This window comes from Poecile atricapillus, chromosome 23 (genome assembly GCF_030490865.1).
Source record: "Poecile atricapillus isolate bPoeAtr1 chromosome 23, bPoeAtr1.hap1, whole genome shotgun sequence".
Taxonomy (NCBI): Eukaryota; Metazoa; Chordata; class Aves; order Passeriformes; family Paridae; genus Poecile; species Poecile atricapillus.
Window position 1 is genome coordinate 523,880 of NC_081271.1, and position 21,459 is coordinate 545,338.

General features: G+C 49.0%; 1 protein-coding gene across 1 annotated transcript in view; it reads left to right on the forward strand.

Moving 5' to 3' along the window:
* KCND3 (potassium voltage-gated channel subfamily D member 3) overlaps positions 1–21,459 on the forward strand; it is a 100,571-nt gene that overhangs the window by 58,895 nt on the left and 20,217 nt on the right. Inside the window, exon 3 of the mRNA XM_058855983.1 lies at positions 16,407–16,569. Coding sequence (XP_058711966.1) covers positions 16,407–16,569 — 163 coding nt within the window. The remainder of the gene's footprint in view (positions 1–16,406; positions 16,570–21,459) is intronic.

A 21,459-nucleotide genomic window follows, 5' to 3' on the forward strand; every position in this document is an offset into this window, starting at 1 on the left:
TCACCAGCTCCTGCAGGATCCTCAGCACAGGAACATTAATAAACATTAAAGAGGAGCGTAAGCTCAGCATCTTTCTAATTAAGAGTGGAAGAGCCTGGCAGATGAGGTCAGTCCCCAGATGGGGTTGAAGGGCAGTGTAAGCATGAGAGAATAAATTCAACATAAAGGTCATCTATATGGATTAAATGATCTGAACAGACAATTCCAGAGCCGTCTTCTGCAATTAATATTTAATTAAAAATAGAAACACTATAAAGTTTAGCTTTTAACCGGCAAAATTATTTCATGTCCCATAAAACCTTTAAATACAAGAGCAGGCATCCTCTCTCCCCTCACAGAGCAGGCTGCTGTGGCTGAGCACCCTGAGGAAGGGCATCCCAAGGGCGTGTGCACCTTTAAAACACTTGGAATGTGTTCCCAGTGACCAGAGACAGCATTTGACAGCTGAAGGGCTCTTTCCTTTTCATTCAATTGAGAATTAAATGCAGCTTCTAATCAGATCTTCATCCAAAGCCTGAATGAATTTGGTGACTGGGCTGACCCTGGTGGGCAGGTTCAGAGGGGAAGGGGCTGGAGAAGAGCCCTGGGGGTGGTTCCAGCACAATCTGCAGATCTCCAGCCCCAGCCTGACCCCTCCAGGAGCTGCAGAGGAGCCCAGAACCAGCAGCTCCTGCAGAACCAGTGGTGGCTTTTCCCTCTCCCTGGACCTCTCCTCAAAGTGCCTCCAGCACCTGCTCAGTGTGATTTGAAATGTTCTGTCTCCTCTGACTTTGCTGCCCCAGAACTAGGCCACCACGAAGTCACCAGAGGAATATTTGTTCTTCAGCTCTCGAGTCCTCTGTAACCTAATTCTGAGTGTTTAACCTACACCACCAGAAAGAAGCTGGAAAAGGAGGTTCAGGCTCATCATGTGAATTCTCACCCTTGGAGAACACAAGAAAAAGTCACTTTGTTTCTACAAAGTCCTTTCACTTGGGCTAAGGCTGGAGAAATTCAGGTCTGGTTCCCAGCTCTGTCACCCATTTCCTGCTCCATTTTCCAGAGGCTCACACTCTCCAAGCTTCAGTGCCCTGGAAGTGGAGATAACACCGACTTGTTCTCATATGAGCTGGAGATATTTCCTACAGTGCTATGAAAATAAGAACTAATCCAGTTCAAAGTCTTGTCTTTGCTTCCCTCAAAGTCAGCTGTGAAATTCCCTCCACTTCAGTGGTGCAGGATCAGAGGGCTTTTCTCTAAATGTTTGATAGAGCTTCCTCCCTTCATTCCTGGGACTCGGGGTCCTGCTGTTTATCTGTGCTTATTCCAGGGATTTGTCATTGTTTTCAAGGGTGCAGAGGAGCAGGTGAAAACCCCAGGGCTCTGATTGCCTGGAGCTCTTTGCCTCCCTCCTGCTTTTGAACAGCATTGAGCCCTGACCCTCCCCAGCCACATTTTCTGCTTCACCACAGCTTTGCTCAGGGACACTCCTCAGAGGAGCCTTTGCCACTCCAGTGGTTATTCCCTGGCTTTGAAAGCTGCTGCTAAACCTCTCTGAACCTGCAGCAGCAGCCTGGGTAATCCTCTGTGGAAGGAGGCAGAATCCTCAGCATTCACAGCACCATCCATCCGTCCATCAGGAAGTGAGAGCAGGCAGGGAAAGGCAATCAGCTTTCCTGAGATTCTAATGAGGCAGCACAATTAATCTCTTCACTTCTTACCCAACCCCTGCTGCATATATAAATTAAATCAGCAGCCATATAGATATATATTTATATATACACACAGGTATATGAAATACCCCCTGGCTTGAATGGCTCTTCTGACTTGGAGATAGAAGGCAAGAGGTTGAAAATCTCAGAAAACAACACATTCTCCATCATTCCTCTGTGACCCAGGGATGATTCTCATGCAATCACATGCATGTAAAAAAACCCTTTTGAAGTGTCTCATATTTTTGTTACTAATTCTGGTCTGCAAACAACTGCCCAGTGTTGCTGTTGAAATATGTCAGAGCTGTTAAATGCCTGTATCAATAATAAATGGGAGGGCTTGTGCTAGGACTGAGGTCTGTCTGCATCAAGACATAGACAGGGCTATGTTTTATTAATAACAATTTGAAAACCACAGTGAGGTAGGAAAATGGCTCCTGTGGCAGGATTTTAAACCCCTGCTTCACAAGCAGAGCAGCCCAGAGTGTTCTCTGCAGGATCTTTACCCCTGAACCCTTCCCTGGGGCTCTGTCCTTGGGGAGAAGCTGCAATTCCCCCCTGGGAAGTGGCACCAGGACGATGCCACCCCTGTGCTGGGGCTGTGGCCTGAGCTGGCACCACCTCAGCACTCAAACTGTGCAGAGCTGAGCGAGCTTTCTGCTCTAAAACACCAACTCTGCCGTGGGATCTCCAGGACAGCTGCAAGAATCATCCTCTGATTTCTATCTGTGGGTAATTGTGCTACAATTATGGGAAAAAAATATTGTGTCATGGAAGTGCATATGGTGGTTATTTCAGCAGAAATAGCCTCGTGCATTGCTAAAAAAGCATTTTCCAGCCCCTCTATGTACAATAGGCAGTGACAGACTGAGCCTGATTTACATCAAATGACACAAGCATCAAGTTCTTTTCAAGGCAGTGAAAGATTCCAGAACAGCTTTATGGAAAGTGCTCAGCCAGGGGAGGTGAGTGTTGCACTGCTGCCCTGGGAGCTCACAGCCCTGCCCCACAGGCTCCCAGAACAGCCAGACTGAAACAGGAGCTGCAGCTCCTGTGAGCACCCAAAGCACCACCACCTGGGACAGCTTTTCCTTTTTCAATTCAGAATTCAAAGATTCCCTCCCCATCCAACAGGAAAGAGCAGATTCCACAGCTCAGGAAGGTTCTGGGGATTGTCCTGCCCTGCACACACTCACACATGCCCTGCACCCATGGGCACACGGATGGAGCTGTGTATATATATATTAACACCTTTAATCTGAATTCCTGCTGGTGCTGCACGTTTTCCCAGTAGAATGCTTACAGGTGATGAGGTTACCCTGCAATTTTTACAGATTACACCCCAGACTCAATGAGATACAGGAGACAGATATATAGATATATATGGATGGATAAAAAGTTCCAGATAAACACAAAACGTGAAGCTCAGCAGGCAGAGCCCTGATCCCTCTGCAGTTTGGGAGTGTAAATGTTGTGTATCATGTGCATAAAGCAGAGCCCTGATCCCTCTGCAGTTTGGGAGTGTAAATGTTGTGTATCATGTGCATAAATCACAGATTTATGGCAGGCTGAAGAGAGGGGCCCAGCTTCCAGGGGCATTGATCACTCCACATCCTTGCTCTGGCTCTAAATTTGTCAGGGTACAAGGAGGAGTCATTTCCAGCAGGACTGGGAATAGAATCCAGGCTCTGTCCCTGACCCAGCTCTGCCAGGAGAGGAAATTCTGTTCCCACCAGGGAATTGCTGTCACCTTGAGCCGAGGGGGCTGGGGAGGAGCAGCCCCTCCTGGGGCTGGAGCCCCTCACCTGCAGCTTCTGCTTTAAATCCAAACAGGAATTCACTGAAATCTCGGTGCAGACCAAAAGTCACCCTCTCCTGACAGGAGCTGCTTGTGTGAGAAACACGTCTCAGGATTCTGTGCGAGCCATGAGCAGCCAGGTAACCACAGCAGCTGATATCAGCACTGATAAATATAGACACTTCTTATATAAGAAGGGACATTCAGGTCACTCATTTTTTAGGAAGATGTTCTCATTGATTTCCAATAGGAAATTCTGATCTTAAACATTGTATAAAATGGCATTTTGATATTATTAATGCCATGTACTGAATAATACGGATGCTTAATCTAAGTGTAAATAATGATTATGGAAATAGTGACTGGACAGTGTCAGTGCAAAGGGCAGAGTCCCTCAGACAAAGAGCAGGAGGGAACACTGGGATCAGGGGAGGAGAGGATTTCACTCTCAGGAGGGACAGGAGGAGGAAGGAGCTGCCCAAGGTCACGAGTCCCATCCCTCAGAGCCTCTCTCTTCACCCTGCAGGTGACACCCCCAGGGCTCCTGTGCCCATAAAGCTCCCGGCAGGAGGAAACAGCAGGGAATGGGAGCTGCCTTTGGGCTAAATCCCCTGCTAGAAATTACAACTGAAGGGCAAACATGGCAAGTTTATCAACTAAATATATCTTAAAATAAAAGGATTTGGGAGCACTGTCATGATCTCAGTGCTTACATCAAGCACAAGCTGTGCATATCTTCATATTACAGTTGCTGGTAGGAAAACAAACTGGATTAGCAGGGTTTAGTGCTTAAGCAGTCTGTTCCACCAGCAAGGCAAGGAACTTTGGCTGTTCTGGTATTACAGATGAGATTTAGACAGGACAGAGAAAAGACAAGGATCAGACTGTTTTCCTGTTCAAAGCACAACGATTATACAAAATAAATAAAATTAAAATCACAAAACCCTCCCAGCTCACGCTCATAAATGCCAGCAGGGCTGGGGGTACGTGAGCTCTGTGAAATCATCCCCAGTTTTACCCTCGTTTTCCTGACACAGCAGCAAAGCTGCCACTCTCACTGAGGGCAGGGGAGTTTCACCTCTCTCCTCAGGGGACAGAGTCAGTACAGGAGATAAAATTAATAAGCAAAATCATGGGAATAAGGCTCATTTTACTGGGAGAACTCTGGTTCCATTAAAACCTAAACCCACCCATTCATTTTAACAGGAAATGATTTCATTTTATAAATAAAAACAGCAAGAAATGTTCCCTCCCAGCAGAGCAGCAGTGGCAGTCGGGATGCACTGGGCAGCAGCCAGAACCAAGCCCAGGGGATCAGAAAGGTTGGAAAAGACCTCAAAATCCAACCCTTTAGGAGCAAAGAGCCACAGCTGCACAAGTGTTTGATCCAAGCCCCCTGCATGGGATGATTTCTAAGGCCCCTTCCAGCCCAAACCATTCTGGGATTCTGGGATTGTATCCTGAACTTCAGCAGCTCCACAGGCTGGGGAGGGACATCTTCCCTTCCCTTCTCCTGCCTGTCCTCCCCAAAATGAGGAAAAGGTGATTCCCCCAAGAGCTGCTCAAATCTGAGATATTTTTAGAAGGCATTTTTGATCTAGCCCTGGATAAAGGAGGGTTTGGACTTGCAGGGGCTTAACTGCCCCCGGGATACAAAAGGCACAAAATGTGCCAAAATCAGAGGAAATCCATGTTCTGAATCCAGCAGCTTAAAGCTCAGCCACTGATTTTCCTAAATCAGGAGGAGGCAGAAATCAGCTTTGCTGCCCCTCTGTTCCCACCAGCCTCTTCTCCCAGGTGAGAAGCCACAGGACAAGAGGGAACAGCCTCAGGTTTTGCCAGGGGAGGCTCAGGTTGGATATGAGGAAGGAATTCCTCCATGGGAAGGGTTGCCAAGCCCTGGCAGGACGGGGTCACCATCCCTGGAAGGTTTGGCAGGGTGGGCACGGGGCTGCTGGCTGATCTTCCCAGCCTCAGCCATTCCCTGACTGCTCAACACCTCCCATAAAAACCCAAATACCCCTAAAAACAAATCCCTGGAGCTCAGCTCTCCCTGCCCTGGTTCCCTGGGCAGCCTGTGAGGGGCTGTCCGTGGCTGGTGTCCGTCTGTCCCAGTCCTGCAGGCACAGGGACAGAGCAGGACACACTGCCTGGATCCCAGCATCCCTCCTCCCTCCACAGCAAAGAGAGCCAGAAAAAATCCTGCTGCAGACCTGGGCTCCTGGCCCTTTCTGCTGGGGCTTTATGTTTTGCTTTGACTTGGGTTTTGTTGGCTTGTTTATTCTAAAATCACCTTGGGAAATGAGGCTGCTGCACATGACTCCCATGGATAAATCCCAGTAAAGGTGTCTGTGGTGGCTGGAACCTGCAGGGAGGATGGGGAATCAGGAATTGCCAGAGAATGAATTCACAGACAAGTGTTTTATGGAGGCAGGCTCAGCATCCCCAGTGTGGGATCTGCAGGGAAAACTCAACTTCCCAAGGTGCATAAATAGCACCAGGAAGGAAAGGACATCTCAGGAATGCTCACCTTCCTCAGGGAGATCTGAGGGAAAATAAAGGCTGAGGGGGGAAAGGGGAAATTCTTCACAGCAGACACGGGACTGGAGTAACAGATGATGGTTTAAATCTCAGATTGTGCAAGTAATGATGAAAAATCTTCTAGGACAGGAAGGGAATTAGAAAATAAAACCTGCTGACGGGGAAGCTGTGAATTTCCCAACTGCTCAAGCCGTGATGGGAAGGGCCAGGCAGGGGATTTAGGACTAGACAAAAGATTTACTGGTGGAAGCTGCAAAATGGTGATTTCACTGTGTAGTGGTGGTAGCAGAAAGCAAAGCAGACAACTGAGTGATTCATTTTCTTGTGAAATACTTATGAATGTGTATAAAATCTGGCTGCTGGAATGCAAAGGTACAAGGAAAAGGGCCTGAGGTATCCAGAGAGACAAGAGGCATCGTTCAGCTGGGTCCTGAGAGGCAGAGCTCAAGTGATTTATTCTCATAATCTGCTCCTATTCTCACACACTTGGAGAAACAAAGCAGGGTTTGATTTTGGTGATTGTCCCTTCGTGTACTAATTATTTTTATTAGCAAGTTAACGTCCAGCACAAGCTGTCTGCTCTCCCATCCGGAGATGGGAAATTTTGTTTTCTAACAAAAATCCAAAAGCTTTCAAGTGAAACTGGCAAGTGTGAGCATAGTCCTTTAGTCCATCTTTGAAAAAAACTCTGAAATAGAATAAAATATTCACCCAGCTCTAGACTCAGAACACTTCCCTGGAGGTGTGATCTGGCAGTGTGTAGGTGAATTTCATTTCTTACCAGAAAAAATATCTGTGTGTTATTAAACCTGCTCAGAAGAACAAATGGAGAAGATGCTCTAAAATCAAGACAAAGATGGACCCCAAAGCCTGAACTGCTGGAGCCCCAGAGGGCTGTGGCTCCTCACGTCCCCCCCTGCACCCCCAGATCTGCTCCATCCCAGGAAATCCCTCAGTGCTTGGGCTGGGAGGGACCTGCAGGACCATCCCATCCCATTATCCCATCCCATTATCCCATCCCATTATCCCATCCCATCCCATCCCATCAATCCCATCCCATCCCATCCCATCAATCCCATCCCATCCCATCCCATCCCATCCCATCCCATCCCATCCCATCCCATCCCATCCCATCCCATCCCATCCCATCCCATCCCCATCTCATCCCCATCCCCATCCCATCCCATCCCATCAATCCCATCCCATCAATCCCATCCCATCAATCCCATCCCATCCCATCCCATCCCATCCCATCCCATCAATCCCATCCCATCAATCCCATCCCATCCCATCCCATCAATCCCATCAATCCCATCAATCCCATCCCATCCCATCCCATCCCATCCCATCCCATCCCATCCCATCCCATCCCATCCCATCCCATCCCATCCCATCCCATCCCATCCCATCCCATGGATCCCATCCCATTATCCCATCCCATTATCCCATCCCATTATCCCATCCCATTATCCCATCAATCCCATCCCATCCTGGGATCTCTCTCTGTCCCTCTGCTCCAGCCTGGCCTGGGCTGGGACAGGGACCTGGGACATTTCCCCCCAGTGCCCCAGACCCTGCCCTGGCACTGGGAACCCACCCTGAGCGAGCAAAGGCTCTGCTCATCCTCCTGCTGCTCCCAGAGGAAACGGGATAAAATCAGGGGATGGTTCAGAGCACTTGGCTTCCACCTGAACAAAAAGATTCTCTGATTTGGCTGCCACACTCTTATTAGAATAAACTTCCTATGGCAGTGTGGTGCTTAAAGCTCACCCTTTTGTAATAAAGAAGATAAAAGAGATAAAAGATGAAAGAGTGGAGAGCATAAGAAACATCTGTTTGTTTTCACTGTCTTCTGTGGCAGCCTCTGCTGCCCTGCACTAAGTGATTTTGCAGAGGGCACCTGGATTGCTCAGGGATTTATTATTTATTTTTGTATTCTGCTATAAATGAAATGAGGGGGGGAAATCGATTTCAAGGCTTCCAAAAATTCAAATCTTATTCATAGAAAAGAAAGCAGAAGGAGCAGAACAATGAGAAAGGAATGCTGAAGTCACCTGGCTCTTAGCAAAGCCTGTAGCTAACCTGGCATGTGTGATTCCAGCCCAGGAGGAGAGGAGACAGGGACTGGGAGGGATGGGATGATGGTTCTGCACCCATCACCCAGCCCTTGGGCAGCACAGGGCTAGAGGAACATTAATATTTATTTAAATGAGCCCATTAAGGAGCAGTCATTAAGCTCCTCTCCCGAGGAAGAACAAAGGCTGCACTGAGGAGGGAACACCTGGCTGAGGTCTCAGCTCTGGCACTCCCTGGGTGCCCCCTCCCAGGATTTCCTGGGCTCTGGTGCCTCTGCTGAGCCCAGCCCAGCTTGGCTGACCTGAGCCAAAACCAGAGCGGCTTCTGGAAGCTACAGAGTGTCTGTGGCCAGATTTGCAGAATTCAATAGGTGTATAAAGATGCAAATAGCATTAGATACACACCAGTGCTTCAGTGATCCCTCTGAGGAGCTCAATTAACCCTGGGAACCCAGCCCTGCCCGCTGGGAGAGCGCTCAGACCCAGCTGGGGACACAATCCAGCACAGGTGCCCAAACTGGAGAGGGGATTTTCACACCAGGGACAGGACACAGGGAATGGATTCCCAGAGCCAGGGGCTGGGATGGATGGCATCTAGGGAAGGGATTGTTCCCTGGCAGGGTGGGCAGGTGTTTCCAAGGGATCCCTGGATCCCTGGCAGTGCCCAAGGCCAGGCTGGATGAGTTTGGAACACCTGGGACAGGGGGAGGTGGCCCTGCCATGGCAGGGGGGCACTGGATGGGCTTTAAGGTCCCTTCAACCCAAACCATCCCAGGATTCTGTGAAATCCTTGAAGCACAACACGACCTGTCCTCGCTTCCCCCGGTTCTGCTCTGCCTGAAGAAAAGGCTCAGGCGCTGCACAAAACCCTCCCTGCCCTGGAGGAGAGATCCAGAACCTCGAGCTGCTTCCCCAGCATGCCTTGGCAACATTTGCAATATTATTTGGGATTTTACTGAAGGGCAACGAAGCCAACTCCTTCCAAATCTTCCTGATCTCAGTAATATCCTGGGCACACAGAGCCAGCCCGCAAGGAGCAGCCCCGTGTTTGAATTCCTGCATTGACATTTGGCCCATTATTAACAGGATTTGTCCCTTACATTTCCAGTCTGCACTCAGAGTTCCTGCAGAGCTTAACTGCAGGGTGAGCGTTCAGCTGCACTGGAAAATGGCTTTGATTTGCAATGCAGGCCAAGTAAATCCTCAGCTCCTTCTATCTGCTACTGTCTGATGACAAATGTCACGTTATGGGGATCACTTTCCCTTGGGAGGGACAGAAGTAAATAATCAGGGAACATGAAGAGCTTGGATTGAATTTTACATCTCAGGAAAGGGAAACTTCAATCAGCTCTATCCCGAACTAACTGGAATTTTCCTGACCCTGGAATGCAGTGAGATTTTCAATATCACTGTTTGGAGGAGTCCTGGTCAGGGACAGAGGGACAGGGGGACAGGCATTACATGGCTTTTCTCTGCATAACCATTGCATTTATTGCCTATATTATCTATTCATATATTCTATATTATCTATTATCTATTATCTATTATCTATTCCAGTGCATCCTCTGTCCTGTACAGAGGTGATGTGCAATCCCTGCTACAAATACTCCATTACAACTCACTCCCTTTGCTTCCAGTCACCCCATCAACTTCTCTGAAACTGATTCCAAGTTCAACTTTCCCAGAGTCTGAAGCTTTCAAAAAACCAATTCTTAAAAAGCTAATTAGTTCCCCATAGGCTTTTTTTTTTTTTTTTTTCTCAGTAAATATTTCTGAGATTGCTTTTTGTATAATCAGTGTTAGCAACTCATTAAAATGCACAGTATGTGGATCATTTGGAATGTGACATGGCTCAGCATGGACACTCAAGCTGCTTAAAAAGACAGAAAAGCAAAAGATGAGGATAAAATGAAAGCAAAAAGCCAGCATTTCCTTTAAGCTGACACCAGAGTTAAGGATTTAAGACAGGGCAGGGAGCCTTCAGCCCTGCTATTAGGAGAAAAGTCTAATTGCTCAATGCACTGCCTGCCCTCTCCAGCCTGTCTGTTCTCCAGAAAGATTCCTTTTACAGAGAGTTAAGAAGAAAAAAAATAAATAAAAAATGGATTCTCTGAGCAGGTAATTGTGTAAGGTTTTCACTCTGAGTAATATAAGGATTCTTCTTGAATTAATAATGAATGAAGTAATTTAAAAGGCCTTTAGTGTGTGCAGCCAGAAATAAATAATGCCTTAATCTGGGGTATTTTATTCTCCATTAAAACAAACACTTTTTAAAAAGTGGGCATTACTGAGCAGCACTCAGTTGCTCTCATGCCAGATGCCTGAATCAGATGGACAATAATACTCAGGACTTTTTCCTCATATTTCAAGCATGTTCTTGATGCCTGAAGGCTGTGGAAAACAGGGAGGTTGGAGGTATCACTTTGGGTCACAAGGGGAAATTCCAGCTGCAGGAATGCCAAGGTGTTCCAGAGCCTGCATCCCTGTGCATCCCCTGCTTCCAAAGGCACAGCTTTGCTTTGTTCCCTTCCCCGCTGTCCCTTCAGCTCCATTCCCTTCCGAGGGAGCCCTGAACCCCAGACTGTTTCACTCCACACACAGGAACTTCACATAAATGCCTAAACAGGCATACGAGGGGAAAAAATCAGAAAATGACTTTAAAGTGGTCACTCTTTAGACTGGAAAACACTGCATGCAGAACTTCAACTCTTTTATAATTTAATTTCTCGTGTGATTTTTGTGTTCTTTGGCTAGAAAAGGGGTCGTGTGTCACTCACCCTAATTAGCAGCTATTAGTCTTGACAACACAACGAGCTGTTGTTTTTCCCCTGCCAGCACAGAAGTGCTGTCAAGCAGAGGTCGCTGCTTTTGGCCACGGAGGTGTCTGGGCACTGGGCAATAAATCAGGTGCTGGAGAGCTCAACAAATGAGTCACTCTCCAAATAGCCCCTCCAGCACCTCTGGTGATCCTGCATCTCCCTGCAGCACCCACAGCCTGGAGACAGGCAGCTGGAGGAGAATGGATGGAAGATCTTATGGCACAGGGACAGCAGAAGGCAGGGGACAGCTCTGTGGTGACAATGAAAGGGCTTTGCAGAGGCTGCTCTTTTCCAGCAGCCTTTTTATTGTGCCAGCTTTTCATCCTGGGAGGGGCACAGAGCTGGGGAGGGGCTGCTGGCTCTAAATCTCCACCAGCACGGAGCTGCTTTAGGCAGGGGAGGGGGCTCTGGGACCCCTGGAGCCTTCTGTCCCCCAGGTGAGCACTGCCAGCTCTCCCAGCCCGGCTCCATGGGTTCCTTTAGGCAGGGGAGGGGGCTCTGGGACCCCCGGAGCCTTCTGTCCCCCAGGTGAGCACTGCCAGCTCTCCCAGCCCGGCTCCATGGGTGTCTTTAGGCAGGGGAGGGGGCTCTGGGACCCCTGGAGCCTTCTGTCCCCCCGGTGAGCACTGCCAGCTCTCCCAGTCCATGGGATGGGTGAGCAGCTCCTGCAGCCTCCTCTGGACTCATCCCAGCAGCTCTGGGGTCCCCCAGGAGCAGCACAGGGGGACAGCACCGTCCTTGTCCCCAGCAGAGCTGTGCTGGGGCAGGCACCAGCTCCAGCCCTCCTGCCCTGCCCCAGGGGGTGTCCAGACCCCTCGGAGCAGCCCCAGACAGCCCAGGGGTCTCTGCTGGCTCCGGGGCCAGCACAGGAATGAGGGGATGCTGGATGAGCATCCCTTGCTCAGGCTGTGCTGCTCCTTGTCCAGCTGTTGGAGTGGCCAGGGGACATTGGCTGCCCAGAAGTGCAAATCCCAGTGGGGTTCCCAGCCAGGGAAAGCTGAAATAGCCCCTGGAGCTGGGACAGAAGCAATGCTCTGCCCGGTTCGGTATTTCTGCCTCTCACGGCATTAACAGCTCCTTGGGAGCTGCTTTATCTCTCTGACCTTTTGCCCGGGACAGGAGAGACAAAAGAAGATTCTGCTCCAGCCTCTAAACGTCTGCTTTTAGGACAATAGGGACAGAATAATATCATTATGTACTGTACAATGGACCATGATTTTGAAAGCCTTTTGCATGAAAGAGCTGGAATAAAGCATGGAATTAGCATGTAGCTCTCCAGGTGCAGGAGATCCCTTTTTACACTCCAAGCAATTCACTCGGCAATGTTGTGATTCACACCAAGGAGAGGAAAATGGTTCAAATTCAGCTGGAAGGTTTCAGTGGCATTGCCAGACCGGGGATATTGCAGGTGACAGCTCCTGTCCCTCATTTCATAGGTGCAAGTCCAAGGAAATGTTGCTAATATTGCTTTGAACCCCCAGTGAAATAATGGCTGTGTCACTTGCAGTGGTCCAACAGAAAAGCAAACATCACTCGTTCCTCTCTGGGCTCTGTGTGTGCTGGGTGAGCAGGAAATGAACAGCTGCCAAGAGGGTCTGGGGCTCTTGGATCTTTGGTTTCGGGTTTAATTCACCATTCCCCATCCCCCCTGCTGGAATCCCCCCACAGCTCACCTGCTTTGGGATGGAAGGCACCTTTCAAAAGCCATTTATTCCACCCCTGCAGCGAGCCAGGGACATTTTCATCTGCTCAGAGCCCTGTGCTCATGGGCTCACATCTCCAGGGGTGTCCAGCTGTGTTTTACACAGCCCCAGCAGCACAGACTGGTTGGTGCTGGGACCTGGGGGCTCCTGGTGCCTCCTGCAAGGCTGAGCTGTAAAGCTTTGGAGCAAGAGGAGCTGCAAACAGGCTGTCAAACGAGAGCCTTGAGCAGTAAATCAGCCGTGGCCAGGGAACTACAGAGCCTATTTCATGCTAGGGTTCTTTTACATTAAATATACTTATTTCTGCCTTGTTTGGAGCTGGGCAGCTCCCCAGCTGGGTATTCAACTGCGAGATCTGGCATGGTTTCACACTACTGTTTTCTTTTTCCCTGGCATAATTCATTTGGTAATGTTTTCATGGATGCTCTAGAAATTCTGCTGCAATTCCATCCCTCAGCCAAGCTGTGAGGGATGAGGGCTGGAGATGCCTATCAGCTCCAGCAGCAGCTTATCTTCAGCACTTGGATTCACTTTGATTTTTAGTAAAGCTGTGGTCAGCAGTTGCTTAGTAGGGATTTTCCAGGTAAAGTTGCCTTTTTGATATTGTTCTGGTTTATAAATTCATAATTCCTACTGAGTTTAAATGATAAAAGGACACAGATGTAGTCAAAATCGTCTTCCTCTGAGGAGAAACAAGTACTGGTGCTTCTGTAATGGTGAGAATTAGGAAGAGAGGAGGATTATTCCCTGATGGATTTCCCAGGACAGCCTGTACCAACCCTCACCAAAGGCAAACCAAGGGATAAGGTGAACTCAGAGTCAGTTGTAGGCTGCTCCTTCCTCCAGCTGCACAGAAAAGGTGACCTGAGAGCAACTGGTGGCAGGAATATTCCTTACAACAACAGCAGGCCCTGCCCAAGGAAACAGGAATGTTTGTGTGGCCTCAGGAACACGCTAAGTAGGTTATTTAATATGCAAAGGGTGGAGAATACTTAATATATTAACACACTGGTTCCATTTATTCCTCCTGGCTTGGATCAACTTCTCAGCCTGTAGGCAGTTAAAACAGATGGGCTGAATTTGGGTAACATTCAGACCTTGAGTTGGAGCTAAAAATGGAATTTCTTTGGCAAGAAAAGTAGGTCAGAAAGCTGAAGCCCCTAGTCCTAAAATGATGAAAGGCTTCTAATCAAGTGCTCCCTGTTACCATTTATTAAAGGGAGCAGGGGAAGAAAGATCTTTGGAGCCCTTTGCAGTGGAGTTTCAGTGAGGGTCCTGCTCCCTGCAGGATCTGTTTTGGTGGGAGATGGGATGGGCAGCGATTGCCAGAGTCCTGCAGGATGGGAATGGTTCTCTTCATGGGCAGGTAACGATTTACCCTGTGCTCCAGTCTTGGGAGGGCAGAGAGTTATCTCTGTTATCCCATCCTCAGTTAATGTCCCCACGCTGTCCCTGTCCTGCTGCTGCCTCAGGGCTCTGGGGGCTCTGGGGGCTGGGATTTGCTCAGAGCTGAGACTTTTCAGGGCTTGCTCTGCTCTCCATCCCTCCCAGCGTGTCCAGCTGCTGTTGGTGTGCCCAGCTCGAGGGGTCACTGCTCTGAGGGACCCTGCACCCCTTACCCACACAAAGGAGATCATTTCCCCTTCCTCAGTGGGGAGCCGAGCTACAGAAAGTTACAAAGATTTACTGGAGGTCACATTAAATCCCACCAACTCACAGCCTCCTGTTGTGTTTGTGCAGCTCAAACACCCCCTTAGACCCTCTGAATGTTAATTATTACCCAATTCCTCCATCCTCTCGCTGCTCTAATGAGATTATTGATGAATTGCTTAAAATGCACTTTCTAGAGAAGTTTTTTAGGTGACAAGTTGCCTTTTACTAAACAAATTAATGGGAAAGTTGAGTTCTCTCATTCCAGTCTGGGGAAAAGTTTTGGGTTTGAAATGCCTAATTAGTACTAACTGAAATCCAATAGCTGAGTTTATTTGGCACTGTACCTGATATAAATATGCCACAGGGCCATTAGTACCTTGTGGTAGCATCAGGACAGAAATAGTCTCTCTGGCAATTAATATTGCAGGAGCTGTGGATGTGGAGAGAGGAGCAGAACAATTGCAGCTCCAGAGGCTCGTTCCTGTCAAAGTCCCAGAGAGGCTCCTCCGTCAGTGCCAGGGGATGGACACAGAGCTCCAGCTGGGTTTGCCTCTGATGAACAGAGCTGAGATATTCCAAACTCAGGGCTGACATTTCCACATTGTCACAGGTCAGCCCAGAGCTGTTCCCAAGCTGTCCAAGGCAGCAGATCCCCGAGGGAGGATCCAGGAGAATCCTCCAGGGAGAGCTGCAGTGGACACTGAGTCCCCAGAGCCAGGTCCTGTCCCTGAGCCACCACTGAGCTCTTCTCCTCAGGAGCTTTGCAAATGAACTTCTCCATCTCCCCACAGAATCCTCCCTGCTCCCAGGGTTTGATCTCTCCTGGAGGTGTTTTAGAGCACCTTCTCTGAAGTCCCAGCTAAGGAGCTAACTCTCAGTCTGCATGTAAGAACAAAACTCCCTGAGACAGACTGTGTGCCAGACACTTCTTATTATACTCTCTGCAAATGCACAGGAGGGCTTTTTCTCCCTGCTCCAGGTCACTGAGATCATGTTTGAGGCATATGATTAATTTTCAGCCTTATTGTGTTAAGGGCCAGCAGGAGAAAAGTGAGATTTTTTTTTTTAGACCAGTGTTAAATGAGGTAGAAGAACTTGTCACTCAGCAAGAGCTTTGAAATGATCTTTGCATAAAGCAGCAGCTAAGAAGTTAACAGAGATGAAGAGCAATCTATTGATTTGAGGTGTTCTGAGGGGTTTTGATGAGGGTGAGGACAGGAGAAGGATTCTGCTTGGGATAAATAAGCCTTGGCTAATGGTGCCTGAAGCAGTTAACGTGCAAGGAGTGAGTCCTGCTCTTACTCAGCCCCTCATGCCAACAAGTTCTTGCACGGGGACAAGAAGTTCAGCTGATAAAAAGGTGCTTTGAAATGCTTGTTTTTCCTCTCTGATGTAAATTATTCTTAGCTGAACTCTATTCCCCTCAAAGCTCTTTGTTGGTCATGGACTGACATCAAATGTAAAAATAAAGTTTCAATTGTGATAAATCATTTCTCTTTACAACATTTGTTGCAGTGAGCACCAGAACATCTCAAAGATAACCACAGAAATCCCAAATACCCTCTGATAGCAACCAGGGGCTTCTCTAGATTTCAGTTTTCATCTTTTCTCCACGGCAGAGGGGCTCCAGCCCTCAGAGCATCTGCATGGCCTCCTCTGCACTCGCTCCAGAGCTCCACACACTCTTTATGCAACACAAATTACAGCACAAGATTGTTGGGTCCAACCCAGTGCAGAGCTTTGTATGAGTATTTCACAGCTGGTCTCATGTCCCTGAGAATTCACCTTTTACCAAATGCAGACTTTGAACAAGCCCCAAATTTCTGACTGTGCAGATGGCAGGGAAGCTGCTGGGGTTTGAAATGGAAGTGTAAATCCGTCCTCATTTGCACCTGGATACCAGGGAATGAAAATATCTGAACCTGCTCGCCAGCAGACGCAGGGGTTGAAGTTTGCTGAGCTCATCTGCACGGAGAGGTGGGTGCAGAAGGAGCGAGGATGTGAATTCCAGCACCCAGCACCTCTGTTCTGTGCCTCTCTTTGGTGAGCCCAGCTGGAGCGGGGGCCGGCACCGTGAGCTGTCCCCAGGGCCCTGCCCAGCTCCCCTCTCTGTTTGTGCCCTGCAGTTATGGTGACATGGTGCCCAAGACCATCGCTGGAAAGATCTTCGGCTCCATCTGCTCGCTGAGCGGGGTTCTGGTCATCGCTCTGCCCGTGCCCGTCATCGTCTCCAACTTCAGCCGCATCTACCACCAGAACCAGCGCGCGGACAAGCGCCGGGCTCAGAAGGTGAGTGAGCCCAGCCCTGGCCGGGCACGGCGGGACAGACACCGGGACAGACACCTGGCACTGTGGGACAGACACTGGGACAGACACCGGGACAGACACTGGGACAGACACCGGGACAGACACCGGGACAGACACCGGGACAGACACCGGGACACTGTGGGACAGACACTGGGACAGACACCTGACACTGTGGGACAGACACCGGGACAGACACCGGGACAGACACTGGGACACTGTGGGACAGACACCGGGACAGACACCAGGACAGACACTGGGACAGACACCGGGACAGACACCGGGACAGACACCGGGACAGACACCGGGACACTGTGGGACAGACACCGGGACAGACACCTGACACTGTGGGACAGACACCGGGACAGACACCAGGACAGACACCGGGACAGACACCTGGTCCTGTGGGACACTGGGCACTGTAGGACACTGGGCACTGTAGGACACTGGGACACTGTGGGACAGACACCAGGACAGACACTGGGCACTGTGGGACAGACACTGGGCACTGTGGGACACTGGGCACTGTAGGACAGACACCAGGACAGACACTGGGACACTGTAGGACACTGGGGCACTGTGGGACAGACACTGGGCACTGTAGGACACTGTGCCCTGCCAGGTGAGCTGGGGGCTCCCTGTTCTGGCACCTCTCGGGCCCTGCTCAGGCCATCCCCTCTAAACCATCCCCAAATGGTTCCCACACCGTGGCCAAAACGGCCCCCAAGGTTCTGGACAGGGGACACAGAACAGACAAAACCCCCCCAGCACCAAACACAGCACAAACAATGCAAAGGAAGTGCCTGAACTCACACCCTGCAACAGGCACTGATGGAAACCCCAGAACAAGGGGGCACTGAACTGCCAGTGCCCCCCAAAACACAACACACACCCCAAAACAGAACAAAATACACCATGGTAGCTCCTGCTTGGCTCTTCCCCAGCACCTGTGGTCTGAAAAACCATTGTCATCAAATTTCAGCTGCAGAACCTCCCACCACGTGTTTTAATGTTCCAGTGGCGTCCAACTCTGAGGCACATTTCACACCAGGTTAATGGGAAACCTCGCACACAGCTGGATGGACCCTTGTACAAAGTTCTCCTATTATATGTCATAAAATTACACCCAGGTGTAATGACTCCTCTAACCACATTTCTAGCACAAGGAAAATAAACTCATATGATCCCACAAAATTCCAATGCTGGCTGACCCAAAGTCCAACCAGGACAATTTATACATCCCACTTTGGAAGGAGAAGCTCCCATCAAATATGCACCACCTCAGGTGCTCATTCCTGCACATGCTGCACCGCTGGATTTTCAGCATCAGGAGCAACAGGGCTGTTATTACTCACCTTTCCTGCATATTGTCTGAAACAAATATACAGCTGTGTGCACATGAACCCTTAAATCATCCCCAGGAGCTGTTTATCCTTCTGCCTGCTTTGCTCCTTGCTGTCTCTGCAGTTTCAAATACACCCATCCAGCAACACGGGCTTATCAGCACACAGCCCCTCAGAGCTGTGACTGGAACACTGGGAATACACAAAAGCCCCTGGAAATGTGAAGGGATTACTGAATATTCCAAATTCTGAACAGTTTTTGCCAGTGGAAGCTCACTGAGTCACTAAGAGAGTATAACAGATTTACTATATCTCTATTTCAATCTGCTAAATTACACCACAGCCAGAATCAGGTTTCTACAACAACTGCAAACCAAAGGCCTGAGGTTCTTTTTCTCCCTATGGAACGCTGTCTGCCAGAAATCCAAGACTCAGGGGACCTGATGGAGAACAGTAGTAGGAAAATGTGTTATTTCTGCTTCAGGCAAGCATCTGGGCTGTGCCTGCTTCTTGCATCTCAGGGAGCTGACAGCAGAGAGCTCAGATACAAGACCTACAAAACCACAAAATTTGGCAGTCAAAACACAAAAGGGGAGTAGCAGAGAGACAGAACCGTGCAGGAATGAGCTGCAGCTGCAGAAAGTCACCGCTGAGGTTTGACGTGGCACACGTGAAAGGGTTTTGGAGGGAGAGTTGTTTGCTCAGTCACACGACACAAGAGAGACAAAAGGAGGGTAAAGGTATCATAAAGGCCACCCTGGGGATCAGTGCATTTGGTCAGTGAATTTCAGTCATTGCAGAGTGAATTGTCAAGAGTGAGGCTGCACCCAGACACGAGGCTTTGGGATTTCACCTGTGACAGGAACAGGTGAGGTGTCAAAGCTGGGGAAGGACAAGGATGCTCAGGGAGAGATTTATGGGGACAATGTTCAACAGCCCATTTCAAGAACTGAAGACTTTGAGAGGAAGCTCTTGTTCTGCTGAAACAGCACCAAAACAGAGACAGAAGCTGCTCCACAGCCCAGCCCAGGCACAAAGCCATGGGCCAGACAAGAGCTGGGGCACAGAGAGGCTCCAGAACTCACTGCAGCTCTGTGCTCCTGGACCCTCTCTCTGGGCAGCAAACCAAGGCTTCTTCCTCTGAATCAGCTTTTCCCTTTATTCATTGGCCTGTGATCCACTTGCTAACAGGGAAAAGTCCCACCACCTTTGATGCCAATATGATTGATTGCAGCTTTTATAAAGGTTTGCTGTATTGACACACACAGTGTATAATTTCCCCCCATTTGAATTTCTAATTCCCTTGATATTGGTGGAATTTCTCAGTTAAGGAACTTTTCTCGAGTCAGAAGTGTGAGTAATTTTCACATGATCAGCACTGCATGAATACTAAAAAGCAGGAAAGAGAGAGAATCACGTTAATGACAGTCCCTCTGGAGATGGTCAGGATGTACAGAGGGACATTAAGGATCTGCTTTGATACCACACTTGTTCCAGCATCGTCCCACACTGAACTGAATCCCATCTTCAGAAACAGTTAAAACTCTGCCCCCATCTCATTAAAGTTACAAAGATATTTGCATGGCTTTTCCAAGAAGGTTGGGAAAACCTCTTTGCTCTCAGTCCTCGAATATGAAGAACTCACCAGCAGAAGCTCCTTATAACAGAGTTTAGGAGACAGCTCTGAATCAGCAGTGTCTTCCTTTAGCACCCCAGGAACTCAGTGAATTCCTGATCTCTTTGAATTGTAGTTTCTTGGGCATGCATTAGGATAAACGCTTTGAAAGTTCTGTTTAGTTTGAGAATCATAACTTCTATGATCTACTGGTAGATTTCAAGATAAAGCTACAGACTTTATTTATGTTTTTCTATGAGCTCAGACTGAGGTTTTCCAGTGACAAAGGCAGAAATACTGTGCAAGCACCAGATTGGCTGGACTGGCATTCCCAGGTTGGAAAGGAGGGGTGAGAGAAGCACCAGGAGAACACAGCCCAGCCCTGGTGTCCCCTGGTTCTCATGTGCTCAGTCCTAACTTTGCCTCTCAACTCTTGAGGGGGCTCTGGTCTAGCAGGAAGAGGTATTTAAGTAGTGGGAATAAAATACCAGGAGGAGGCTGCTACTCATCAGCAGCTATTCTTCAACTATCTGAGGAGAAATGTTCCTTAAAAAGAAAAAAAAACCCACCAAATACAAAACCCAACCACCAGTGATCTAATCACTTTAAAGATAAATTATTCTTTGCCAAACCTGTACTGTGAGACAATGAATTATACAGAGATCTGGCAAATCTTAATTCATTGTGCTGTGGCATCAAATTCTGTCCTCTGGCATGCAGCAAGGAGCGGGTCAGTGTGAATGGAGGAGGAATTGATCATTTGTGACAAGGTTCATTTTGGTAAAATTGTTGTGTTTTTCTCCTTCCTCAACGACTCTTTTTTTCCCCTTTTTTGACTGATGTGCTAAGAATAGACCTTCCTGACTTTGAAATGATGCTGTTCTTTAGTGAATGTCACAGCCTTGGATTTAAAAGGGAACGTGACACTTTAAAGGCTTGACAATAGAACAACTTTGTAATTCAGATGATGCTGGAGGAGCCCCTCTCGCTGTGCTCGGTTTGCAGCAAAGATGCTCCAGGGAGGAGGAGGAGGAGGAGACGGGAGCTGGAGGACAACACCTCCCACCTGCCCACCCTGGCAAGGAGAGGCAGAGGAGCTCCTGCAGCGCTGCTCCTTTAGCAGCAGTGGGGAAGGGGAACAGGCCATGGTTTGTGAGCTGGAGAAGGGCTGAGCACAGACCCTGGGCACAGAGTTATTGTCCCCAGCAGGGACAGGCAGGGCTGGGGGTGACACGGGGGACAGCAGGGTTGTTCTGGATCAGAGGTTCAAAGGGCGGCCTCTCACAAAGTGAGGGACCACAGCATCAGGAAAAATGTAAATGTTCAGATGTTGGGGGGAAAAAAGAAAAACCCAGCCCTGCCTGAAGTGCATTTCTCACTGAATAGTGAGATTTGCTAAACGAGCTGGGATAGTTGATAATCTCAGGGGGTTGGCATGGCCTCGGTGCTGCATTTCACACGGGCCACACCGAAACTGCCAACAAATCCAGAGGCTGGGTAATCACAGGGCTTGGTTTCAAGCCTGCAGAAAATGTGCTTTTGACGACTACAGCCTCTCAGGGTGTTCAATTCATTTCATTTATTATCTGGTGCCCTTTGGCTCCCTGAGAACAAGCAATGTACTGCCAAGGCCTCGAGACAGACTTCTCATTCCCTCCTGCAGGCTGCAAGCTTCCAGGAGAGAGCCAAACACAGACTCAGGCAAGGCAAGGACTACCCAGGACAGAATCGTTTTGCAGAGCTACTCCCACGTAAAACTCGAATATCGAGCTGCAAACCGTGTCCCAGGCTGTGAGAGAGCAGAGGGGATGAACGGGGCAGGGGAAGTGGACACATTGTCTGGGGGATGAATGAAAGCATCAAGCACAGAGCAGTTCCAGCAGCAGGGAGAAGCTGAGGGGAGGAAGAGGATGGAGG